Genomic DNA, 12547 nt, shown 5'->3' on the forward strand with positions numbered 1-12547 from the left:
CTATTTTTTCCCATCTTGCCCATGCTAAGCAGGCTGCTGCAGATCTGGGCTGAGTTTAGGGAAAATGGAACCAGGTATCACCTATTAAGGTTCTTATTGTTAATAACTGCAAAATGAGCCTGAGTCAGGATCTGTAGGCTTGAAGCATTGTGAAGCTGAGTTAGTAAAGGCCTTACTTTCCTTTAAAGAAAGTCACATGGAGACATATACATTGGCAACCCCTGACACTTCCTCTTGGGAATGGGAGAGGGCTGATTGTAATTGTCATTATCTGAGTTCAACTTGCATGTCACAGATCCACTCTGGAGGAAGTTCAGACCTGCCACTGTCTTCTCCCACTTCCTGTCCAATGCTGGATTCTTTGAGTTTACTCTGTGTTCTCCAGGATACTAATTAGCTTCCTTGTGAATTTTTTGCAGCATACGGTGAACATTTATTGGTTACTTGGCGTCAGGCATATGCTACAGAAAATAAAGGTGAATACAGCCCAGTCCTTGATCTCAAGAGGCTTGCAGTCTAACAAGGGAGACAGAAAAGTTATAATTCAATGTAATATGTTAAGTACTAGGATAGAGCTCAGCAGAGGGCAGGCAGGGAGGATTTAAAGAAAAGGAGATGCCATCTAACTGCTTGCATTGGCAATGCCATTAGGTTCTCGCGACACGCACGCGGTCTTTTTCTGGGGGCATCCAGCTCCTCCCTCACTGGGGCATTTTGAACATTTCCTGTGTGCTTCTCCCTGTGTTCAGAGCACCTTTGGCTGTTTGTCTTTTAGGTTGCCAAGAGGGTGATCCTGTTGTCGGGCACACCAGCCATGTCCCGGCCCGCAGAGCTCTACACGCAGATCATAGCAGTCAAGCCAACTTTCTTCCCCCAGTTTCATGCCTTTGGACTTCGCTACTGTGATGCCAAACGGGTATGTATTATCTCTTCCCTCCCAGCCCACCCATTTCTCACCCTGATTTTGACACTTATCTTTCTCTTCCTTCTCTCTGGCCATGATATGGTCAGAAGAGCACTGGCCAGGGGAGTGGATTTTAGTCTTTCTGTTTCTTACTATGGCCTTGGAATGACCTCAGGGGTAAGATGAAAATGGTCATCTTACCCTTTAAATCTAGTTTTAATGGTTATGGTTATCCGAAGTCATCGTTTTCCAGTAAAGGGACTAGTGGCTGATGTGTAGGTATGTGGAGCTCTTCCCCAGGGTCACAGCTCTGCATGAGGCACAGGGCTGGAGCTATAAAAGGAAAGTCCATGTCAAGTGCTGGCCCTAGAGAAGATGCTGGCACTGAGGTGAGCTAAGAGTGAGGCTGAGGCCCCAGGCAGAGGGAAGAAGTAGGTGAGGGGGTAAGGGCTTCCTCCTGGCATGGGAGGAGTATGAAGTAAAGGTGGGAAATTCCTCCCTGTGCAAAAAAAAGAAAAAAAAAAGATAAAGGTAGATTGAGGAGCCTGATCCCAAACTGCCTCTGTGAGTGCAGTGCCAATGGCGCAGGCACCTCAGGACCTACAGTCGGCACTCCAGAAATGCTCTCCCAAAATGGCAGGGAAGCCCTGTAAACACCAATGCATTGCCATGGAACCCTTGTTTTTAAAACCACATTAATTCAGACCTTAGGGATTCTTGTTTTGTGATCAAGTCACAAAGGTACTGGCACTTTGGAGAAATAGCTGCAACTTACCCTACAAGCCATCTATGAGGGAAAAGCCTTGCTGTGCAAGTACATGATATAAATAAGAGTGTCTGCCTTATTTTTTAAATTTTTAAAAGAAGAAAAAAAGTTTTCAAGTACTTTAAAAATATCCACTTACATTCAAATGAAGTACTTATAATGGAAATTGTAGTGCTTAGCATAGTTAATTGCAAACCATTTTTAGCTGGTTATTGAGGCAGGAAATTTCCCAATTATTAAATGTATTTAAAAGCCGTACACTTCTTTAATCATATATTTAGTTCATTTTCCCTGTAGATCAATCCAGATTAGATTGATGCTATATAGTTTTCATGGTCCCTCAAAACTCTTCATGTATGATTTGGATTTCTGTCCTATTCACAAACAGTCCACTTTCTAAAAAGGATCTTCTCTTTCTTGACTATATGGGCCCATGGCATAATAATGTTCAGCTAGTGATGAAAGGGGCTAAAGATAAAATTCATTGCCTTTCCTCCCCAAACTGTCCCTTCCTATGTTCCCCATCTTAGGCCAGCATCTCAGTAGTTTCTCCTGCCAGAAACTAAGACATTATCTTTGAATTCTCCTTTTCCTGCCTTCTTGATACACCTCCCCAATACAACAAAGAATGCCTTCCTCATCTTCACATCTTTCTTTCCACCTAACCCAGTGCCTGATATGTGGTAATTTTTCAATTAAAGCTTGTTGGATTGTGACTATCCCAAGGTCAGGTTTAAAATTTTTGCCACGTGCAGCGGTACACACTTGTAGTCCCAGCTACTCTGCAGGCTGAGGCACGAGAATCGCTTCAACCCAGGAGGCAGAGGTTGTAGTGAGCCAAGATCATGCCACTGCACTCCAGCCTGGGCGACAGAGTAAGACTCTGTCTCAAAAAAAAAAAAAAAAAAAAAGTAACAAATTACTTGGTATTTTGGTATTACTAAGTTTTAACCTACAAGGTTAAGAGCTAACAATATTAGAACCTAGGAGCATGCTATCTGTCTTAGTCTGTTTTCTGTTGCTGTAACTAAATACCACAGACTAAGTAACTTACAAAGAATAGAGGTTTATTTAGCTCATGGTTCTGGAGACTGGGAAGTTCAAGAGCATGGCACTGGCATCTAGTGAGGGCCTTCTTGCTGCTTCATAACATGGCAGAAGGCATCATATGGAGAAGAGGGCAAGAGCATATGTGTCAGCTCAGGTCTCTGGTCCTTTTCTTATAAAGCTACCAGTCCCAACATGGGGGACCCACCATGATGACCTTATCTACCTCCCAAAGGCCCCACCTTCAATCAACATAATGAATTTGGGGATTACTTTTCTAACGTGTGAAATTTGGGGGACACATTTAAGCCATAGCAATATCCAAATTAATTATGATATCCACTTGTTCTCAGCATGGTTTTTATTTAATACAATCCATAAGCCAGGGCTGCCTTTTTTTTTCTTTTTCTTTTTCTTTGCCAGCTTCATGCATTAAGAAACCACTGAAAAGAGAACCTCATGCTGAGCTCATTTGCAAACCACTAACTATCTGAAGGCGTTTGCTGAGAACTTCCAGTTGATTTCAGAGTATTTTTTAAAAAGAAGAAACAGCTTTACAACATTTTATTCCTCCACCTTTGACCATCTCTTCCTTCTCTCAATTTAGCAAAGGTTTATGAGACACCTATTCTGTCTCCACTATTATGCTAGGCTCTCTAGCCCTCTATAATGGGAAAACCTAGCCCCTACCCTCAGGTAGCTAGCTCATCAGCCAGGAGGGGAGATGAGCTCCTTAAAAGACAAAGTAGCAGGCACACTGGCTCCCTGATTTTCTACTAGACTGTAGAAATCAGTTCCATTTCCAGTAAGATTGTTGGTGAGGGATAGGGTTTTTAATGGTACTGGCTTCTTTTTTGTTGTTGTTGTTTTTGAGAAGAGTCTTGCTCTGTTGCCCAGGTTGGAGTGCAGTGACACCATCTCGGCTCACTGCAACCTCTGCCTCCCAGGTTCAAGCAATTGTCCTGCCTCAGCCTCCCTAGTAGCTGGGATTACAGGTGCATGCTACCACGCCGGCTAATTTTTGTATGTTTAGTAGAGATAGGGTTTTGCCATGCTGGCAAAACTCCTGACCTCAACTGGTCTCTAACTCCTGACCTCAAGTGATCCTCCTGCCTCTGCCTCCCAAAGTGCTGGGATTACAGGCGTGAGCCACTGCGTCTGGCCGGTAACGGCTTCTCTAGCCGTGTGATGGGGAATGAACATTTGAGATCACTGCCTCCCGTGAGCTACTCAACGAGGGAGCCATGTTTATGAAGGACTGCCTAGGCCCTTAGCCAGACTGCCAGAAGCCTATGTGGTGGGCTCCTCCTGCCAACCCCAGCTGCCATCTACAACAACGCTGCAGTTACTTTTATTATATTGTACTTGTTTGTGCTGGTGTAATCCATACTGCGGAACAACAGTTTTTAAAATCCCTGTAAGTCTCATCAAATAAAGATGTTACTAACATTATTTTATTACATTGTGCAACGGACTCTGTAGGATAAGCCATAGGGAAGATTTAGTATTTAGTGTACAGGAATAGTCTGACAAGCCAAGTTTTTTGTTTGTTTTTTAATAAAATGGACACCCAATTGCTTGACTTCTGGCATTTGCTGCTGGAAAAGAAAGCTCACTGCCAAATTGTAGAATGCCATGATAGGTGTTTTTTATTCATCTCATTCCTGACTTTTTTCTCTCTTTTCCTTTCCATTTCTCATTTGTTTTATTGGGGGTTTATTTGTCCCTGTAAGTCACTTGAAGTTTTCTGAGCTAAGCCAGGGGTGGTTGTGAGAAGAGGGACCTCCCAGGATCCCAAGTCCCTGTTGGACTGGGTCTGAAAGGAGCCTCACGGGGCTGTCGCTCTCTTGTTCTCTGCAGATGCCTTGGGGGTGGGACTACTCAGGTTCCTCCAACCTGGGAGAGCTGAAGCTCCTGCTGGAGGAAGCAGTCATGCTGCGGCGCCTCAAGTCCGACGTCCTTTCCCAGCTGCCTGCCAAGCAGCGCAAGATAGTGGTGATTGCCCCAGGACGGATCAATGCCAGGACCAGAGCTGCCCTGGATGCTGCAGCCAAGGAAATGACCACCAAGGACAAAACTGTGAGTCCAGGGCTGGAGACAGATTTGGAAGCAGACATGTCTAGGTGTTCCTTTCCATGAGAGGCCCTTGAAAATGACCTGGCATTCTCTCAGCTTTCCTTTCTGTAACCTTTTCCCTCTTCCCTAGGCAAGAACAGCAAGTCCATTTCATTCCTCAGCCTACCTAGTCAGTTTTGAAAAATCTCATATTAAGTTGTGGTTTTATACTTGTATAGATCGCTGTTGATGGATGGCCATAAAGATAAGCACAGGCAACAGCAGGGTGGTGATCAATATTCCGAATCCCTCAAAGAATGTGGAAATTATGTCTTATGTCTACTATATTTTGAGAATGCATCAGTCTAGTAACAGTTGTTAGAAAATTAGTCCTAACATGTTTGATACATATGTTAATCCTTTAACCATACTGTGTCATTTGTGTTAGTCAAAATAACAAGTCGACATTCATATAACAAAATAGAGTTTTCAAACCCTCCTAACCTTTTAAATCCCTATTACAGGCATTTATGGTTGGCAGGAAGTTGGCATCCCCCTTTTTACAGAGAGGGAAACTGAGGCTCACAGAGATTGTAGTTTGCCCAGGGTCTCTTAGCTGCTCCACCACAGAGCTGAGGCTAGAACCAAGCCTCTTGCCCCTATATTTCAGGACTGTTTTCACTATGATGGTTTTATCTTTTCAAACACTTTTATTTTATTTCTGTCTTTAGTGTCATACTGTGCTAAGTGCTATAATCTACACCAGCTCTGTTTCTGTCCTCTTAGATAAAACCTTGTAATTCCCATTACTAAGAAAATAACAGTCATTGATATTTTTCAACATCATGAAGCATTATCTGGGCTTGATATTACCCTGTATAAAGATATTTAGATATAGATCTCAGCCTTCTGGGAGGTTACAAAATAAATAAGAATGACAAGAGACAGAATGCATGTTTTTCATGTTATTTTACCATGTGATGAGCAAGATTCATTGATAACTTTTAAGAAATGACAGGATAGAGGATGCACTGGCAAATTTTCAAGCTGTATTGAATTTATGCTGTATTACATATAATAATCTGGATGGTCTGGAGTAAGTGAGCAGGCATCATCTCTTTATTGTGGAGTTTTCAAAGTTAAACAACGTTGATGTAGACATATAGACCAGTGTTCTCAGATTATATTTCAGTGGAATCATGAGTAAAACCAGGAAGCTTTGTCACTAAAATCAATCTTGGTGGTCTTTTGTTTATTTTTAGAGATAAAAATGCAATGAGTAGAATATTTTTTCTCAATTTGAAGTTTTTTCTTATAACTTTTTCTTAATAACTTTCGTCTACTGGTGAACTCTACCAGACAAGAAAACCAGTGAACTGGTATAGCAAATATAATATTAATGGAAAAATTCAGACATGCAATAATTTTAGATGCAAAGAGCTGAATATTTATAAAATGTTATTTTTTTTGCCAGCAAAGTTGTTCCTTGTGTGTGTGAGATGGAAGTAAGTCTGTTAGTGTTTCGTGAGATTCCCCAGAGAACACCTTCACCGATATCTGGTTCACCTCCTGAACCAGTTTCAGAACAGCCAAGGTAGACACCTGAAAAAGCAATTAGTGGGCATTTGAATTAAGGAGGAAAAGCACATTAACTTGTTGAAACACAACTGTGAATTGTGTAGTATGGCCAAAAAGAAAAAAAGAAAAGCAGTAGAAATTTTGTGCTTAGTGCAACAAGATCTGAAAGCATTTTGTAAACTTCTGCCAACTTGTATAGTTCTTCAAGTAAAGGGAGTGGCTCTTTTCAAAGATGATTTCAGATGTCACCTGAGAGTTTGATTTCTGAGCTTGTTGGTGATGCTATGGAATTAACTAGGAGGTACTATGGAATTTAGGAATGTTGGGTGTTTTATAACTTTAGGTAGCTGTACAAATCCAGTATTTTTGAGGATATTTTTATATTTTCTTGCTTAGAAATGGAGCCACAACTCCCTTTTGGTTGTGGAAAAGTACGTAAGGATAGTGCCAGTTGCCCAGAATCCTGCCTACTGGGTGATTATCCTCTTTGCTTTGTAAACACCACAGTGTTAACTCCATTTTGCAGATGATGAAAATGAAGCCTAAATTGCAGTGTCATTCTTCAAGAATCCAGCTGAGAAAGAGCCTGGAGCTCTTCTCAGTCCAGCACCTGAGAGTTGCTGTCTGCTTCCTTGGAGTCTTAGGAAAGTTAAACGTTTATCCCTGAAAGATAGAAATTGAGTTGATACAGATTACCATCAGTGTGATGGCTGAAGCCAGACACTAAATTCTTTCAGATAATAATTCCTTAAGAACTTGATGCCTTTTTGTGTCTTAATAGAAATCAATTTTTATAATGGAAAATCCAAGTAGAAAACAGATTTGTGTGTTTGTGCTTTGGGCCATCAGAACCTTTGGATTTCTAAAGCCATTGATTTAGTGCATTTCTAAACCATGGATCTGATCAGGATCATTGCTTTAACTTAATTCAGGAAGGGAGTCAGCATCAGCTGGAGGCTGGACTAGATGACCATAGGCATGTCTTCCAGACCCTGGCCAGCTATGAAATCCTGAGTTGGAAGGGTTAAAATGGGGACTTATTTTTTTTATGGTTTTAGTCGAATAAGGAGGCCCTGTGGATCTATAGAAAGTCCCCTCTCTCCACTGCCACCAGTTTTTTAAGTTACTTTTTAGTCCCAAGTTTCCTTGCAATTTTGCAAATCATGGTGACTCCAGCCAAGCACTGCTGACCTGCCTGTCAAGAATTGATTCTTTGTTCCTTCACACCTTTCCATCTGGAAGAATACATTTCTTAAAAAGCTTTATATCACAGGAGCCGAGGTGAAGGAGCCAATTTATAGAATATAATGTATAATCAAAGACTTTTCTCATTTTTTCAGCTGAAATAATGGATATCGCTTCACAGGCAAAGGAAAGCTGACTGTAATCATCTTTTGTCTAAAGCCATTTTTTCATCCTCAAGACCAGTAACAGAGAAATGGAACAAGTCCATACAGATTTCCTGGTAACAATATCAGTTCACCCTTGCCATTTGACAATCCACTCAAATTTCCAATGTAGAAAAATTTAAAAACTCCATTGGATCTAATTTAATTAAGGTCTAGCCAGGAACAAAGAATGCAGGTTATTTAAAATTTCCTGGCCAGTAGCTGGCAAAAGAAGTAAGATCATTAATAGAGAGTATTAGGTCTGCACAGTTTGGGGGAGTTTTTTTAAAGCTAAAACTATTGATTTCTCCCACATTAAAATAGATATCTATTGTATAAAATCTGCAAAATAAAGAAAAATACTTACAATCGGTAACATTTATTGAATACTTGCTCTGTGCTGGGCATGATGCTTTACGTGTATTGGGTCATTAAATTCTCACCATCAGCCCAGATATTTGAGCCTCAGAGCCTGCACTTTTAAGTGCTACAAATTCTGGTTCTACCGTTTAGTAGCAGTGTGACAAGTATACTCACTTGACTTTTTTTGCCTCAGTTTCCTAATCTGCGCAGTGGTAATAATAGTGCCTCCCTCATAGCAATGCTGATTATTAAATGAGTTAATGCATATTTAGTTCTTAGAACACTGCTTGGCCTGTAATAAGTGGTATATGAGAGTTAGTTGTTATTTTTATTACTATACTATAAAAAAGAATCATCTTGGGGCAGTTCCAAGATGGCCGAATAGGAACAGCTCCAGTCTACAGCTCCCAGCGTGAGCGACACAGAAGATGGGTGATTTCTGCATTTCCAACTGAGGTACCGGGTTCATCTCACTGGGGCTTGTTGGACAGTGTTTGCAGGACAGTGGGTGCAGCACACCAAGCGTGAGCGGAAGCAGGGCGAGGCATCGCCTCACCCGGGAAGCGCAAGGGGTCAGGGAATTCCCTTTGCTAGCCAAGCAAAGCTGTGACAGATGGCACCTGGAAAATCGGGTCACTCCCACCCTAATACTGCGCTTTTCCAATGGTCTTAGCAAACGGCACACCAGGAGATTGTATCCCGTGCCTGGCTCACATGGTCCCACGCCCACGGAGGCTCGCTCATTGCTAGCACAGCAGCCTGAGATGGAACTGCAAGGCAGCAGCGAGGCTGGGGGAGGGGCGCCCGCCATTGCTGAGGCTTGAGTAGGTAAACAAAGCAGCTGGGAAGCTCGAACTGGGTGGAGCCCACCGCAGCTCAAGGAGGCCTGCCTGCCTCTGTAGACTCCACCTCTGGGGGCAGGGCACAGCCAAACAAAAGGCAGCAGAAACCTCTGCAGACTTAAATGTCCCTGTCTGACAGCTTTGAAGAGAGTAGTGGTTCTTCCAGCATGGAGTTTGAGATCTGAGAACGGACAGACTGCCTCCTCAAGTGGGTCCCTGACCCCCGAGTTGCCTAACTGGGAGGCACCCCCGAGTAGGGGCAGACTGACACCTCACACGGCCAGGTACCCCTCTGAAATGAAACTTCCAGAAGAACGATCAGGCAGCAATATCTGCTGTTCAGCAATATTCGTTGTTCTGCAGCCTCCGCTGCTGATACCGAGCCAAACAGGGTCTGGAGTGGTCCTCCAGCAAACTCCAACAGACCTGCAGCTGAGAGTCCTGACTGTCAGAAGGAAAACTAACAAACAGAAAGGACATCCACATCAAAACCCCATCTGTACGTCACCATCATCAAAGAGCAAAGGTAGATAAAACCACAAAGATGGGGAAAAAACAGAGCAGAAAAACTGAAAATTCTAAAAATCAGAGTGCCTCTCCTCCTCCAAAGGAATGCAGCTCCTCACCAGCAATGGAACAAAGCTGGACGGAGAATGACTTTGACGAGTTGAGAGAAGGCTTCAGATGATCAAATTTCTCTGAGCTAAAGGAGGAAGTTCGAACCCACCGCAAAGAAGTTAAAAACCTTGAAAAAAGATTAGATGAATGGCTAACTAGAATAACCAGTGCAGAAAAGTCCTTAAAGGACCTGATGGAGCTGAAAACCATGGCATGAGACCTACGTGATGAATGCATAAGCTTCAGTAGCTGATTTGATCAACTGGAAGAAAGGGTATCAGTGATTGAAGATCAAATGAATGAAATGAAGCAAGAAGAGAAGTTTGGAGAAAAAAGAATAAAAAGAACAAAGCCTCCAAGAAATATGGGACTATGTGAAAAGACCAAATCTACATCTGATTGGTGTACCTGAAAGTGACGGGGAGAATGGAACCAAGTTGGAAAACACTCTGCAGGATATTATCCAGGAGAACTTCCACAACCTAGCAAGGCAGGCCAACATTCAAATTCAGTAAATACAGAGAACGCCACAAAGATACTCCTTGAGAAGAGCAACTCCAAGACACATAATTGTCAGATTCACCAAAGGTGAAATGAAGGAAAAAATGTTAAGGGCAGCCAGAGAGAAAGGTCGGGTTACCCACAAAGGGAAGCCCATCAGACTAACAGTTGATCTCTCGGCAGAAACTCTACAAGCCAGAAGAGAGTGGGGGCCAATATTCAACATTCTTAAAGAAAAGAATTTTCAACCCAGAATTTCATATCCAGCCAAACTAAGCTTCATAAGTGAAGGAGAAATAAAATCCTTTACAGACAAGCAAATGCTGAGAGATTTTGTCACCACCAGGCCTGCCCTACAAGAGCTCCTGAAGGAAGCACTAAACATGGAAAGGAACAACCAGTGTCAGCCACTGCAAAAACATGCCAAATTGTAAAGACCATCAATGCTAGGAAGGAACTGCATCAACTAACGAGCAAAATAACCAGCTAACATCATAATGACAGGATCAAATTCATACATAACAATATTAACCTTAAATGTAGATGGGCTAAATGCTCCAATTTAAAGACACAGACTGGCAAATTGGATAGAGTCAAGACCCATCAGTGTGCTGTATTCAGGAAACCCATCTCATGTGCAGAGACAGATAGGCTCAAAATAAAGGGATGGCGGAAGATCTACCAAGCAAACAGAAAACAAAAAAAAGGCAGGGGTTGCAATCCTAGTCTCTAATAAAACAGACTTTAAACCAACAAAGATCAAAAGAGACAAGGCCGTTACATAATGGTAAAGGGATCAATTCAACAAGAAGAGCTAACTATCCTAAATATATATGCATCCAATACAGGAGCACCCAGATTCATAAAGCAAGTCCTTAGAGACCTACAAAGAGACTTAGACTCCCACACAATAATAATGGGAGACTTTAACACCCCACTGTCAACATTAGACAGATCAACGAGACAGAAAGTTAACAAGGATATCCAGGAATTGAACTCAGCTCTGCACCAAGCGGACCTAATAGACATCTACAGAACTCTCCACCCCAAATCAACAGAATATACATTCTTCTCAGCACCACACCGTACTTATTCCAAAATTGACCACATAGTTGGAAGTAAAGCACTCCTCAGCAAATGTAAAAGAACAGAAATTATAACAAACTGTCTCTCAGACCACAGTGCAATCAGACTAGAACTCAGGATTAAGAAACTCACTCAAAACTGCTCAACTACATGGAAACTGAACAACCTGCTCCTCAATGACTACTGGGTACATAACGAAATGAAGGCAGAAATAAAGGTGTTCTTTGAAACCAATGAGAACAAAGACAGAACATACCAGAATCTCTGGGACACATTTAAAGCAGTGTGTACAGGGAAATTTATAGCACTAAATGCCCACAAGAGAAAGCAGGAAAGATCTAAAATTGACACCCTAACATCACAATTAAAAGAACTGGAGAAGCAAGAGCAAACACATTCAAAAGACAGCAGAAGGCAAGAAATAACTAAGATCAAAGAAGAACTGAGGAGATAGAGACACAAAAAACCCTTCAAAAAATCAATGAATCCAGGAGCTGGTTTTTTGAGAAGATCAACAAAATTGATAGACCGCTAGCAAGATTAATAAAGGAGAAAAGAGAGAAGAATCAAATAGACGCAACAAAAAATGATAAAGGGGTATCACCACTGATCCCACAGAAATACAAACTACCATCAGAGAATATTATAAACACCTCTACGCAAATAAACTAGAAAATCTAGAAGAAATGGATAAATTCCTCGACACATACACCCTCCCAAGACTAAACCAGGAAGAAGTTGAATCTCTGAATAGACCAAAAACAGGCTCTGAAATTGAGGCAATAATTAATAGCTTACCAACCAAAAAAAATCCAGGACCAGACGGATTCACAGCCTAATTCTACCAGAGGTACAAGGAGGAACTGGTACCATTCCTTCTGAAACTATTCCAGTCAATAAAAAAAGAGGGAATCCTCCCTAACTCATTTTGTGAGGCCAGCATCATACTGATACCAAAGCCTGGCAGAGACACAACAAAAAAAGAGAAGTTTAGACCAATATCCCTGATGAACATCGATGCAAAAATCCTCAATAAAATACTGGCGAACTGAATCCAGCAGCACATCAAAAAGCTTATCCACCATAATCAAGTGGGCTTCATCCCTGGGATGCAAGGCTGGTTCAACATACGCAAATCAATAAACATAATCCAGCATATAAACAGAACCAAAGACAAAAACCACATGATTATCTCAATAGATGCGGAAAAGGCCTTTAACAAAATTTAACAGCCCTTCATGGTAAAAACTCTCAATAAATTAGGTATTGATAGGACGTATCTCAAAATAATAAGAGCTATTTATGACAAACCCACAGCCAATATCATACTGAATTGGCAAAAACTGGAAGCATTCCCTTTGAAAACTGGCACAAGACAGGGATGCCCTCTCTCACCACT

General features: G+C 41.8%; 1 protein-coding gene across 5 annotated transcripts in view; it reads left to right on the forward strand.

Moving 5' to 3' along the window:
- The window catches only part of SMARCAL1 (SWI/SNF related, matrix associated, actin dependent regulator of chromatin, subfamily a like 1), a 70913-nt gene that overhangs the window by 34149 nt on the left and 24217 nt on the right, over positions 1–12547 (forward strand). For all 5 annotated transcript variants that reach the window (XR_004670316.3, XM_008971918.4, XM_008971919.4 and 2 more), the window contains exons 11-12: positions 776–916; positions 4578–4796. Coding sequence is in view for 4 of the 5 variants with exons in the window: in XM_008971918.4 (XP_008970166.1) it covers positions 776–916; positions 4578–4796 (360 nt within the window). In the remaining variant the exon portion in view is untranslated. The remainder of the gene's footprint in view (positions 1–775; positions 917–4577; positions 4797–12547) is intronic.

This window comes from Pan paniscus, chromosome 13, assembly GCF_029289425.2.
Source record: "Pan paniscus chromosome 13, NHGRI_mPanPan1-v2.0_pri, whole genome shotgun sequence".
Taxonomy (NCBI): Eukaryota; Metazoa; Chordata; class Mammalia; order Primates; family Hominidae; genus Pan; species Pan paniscus.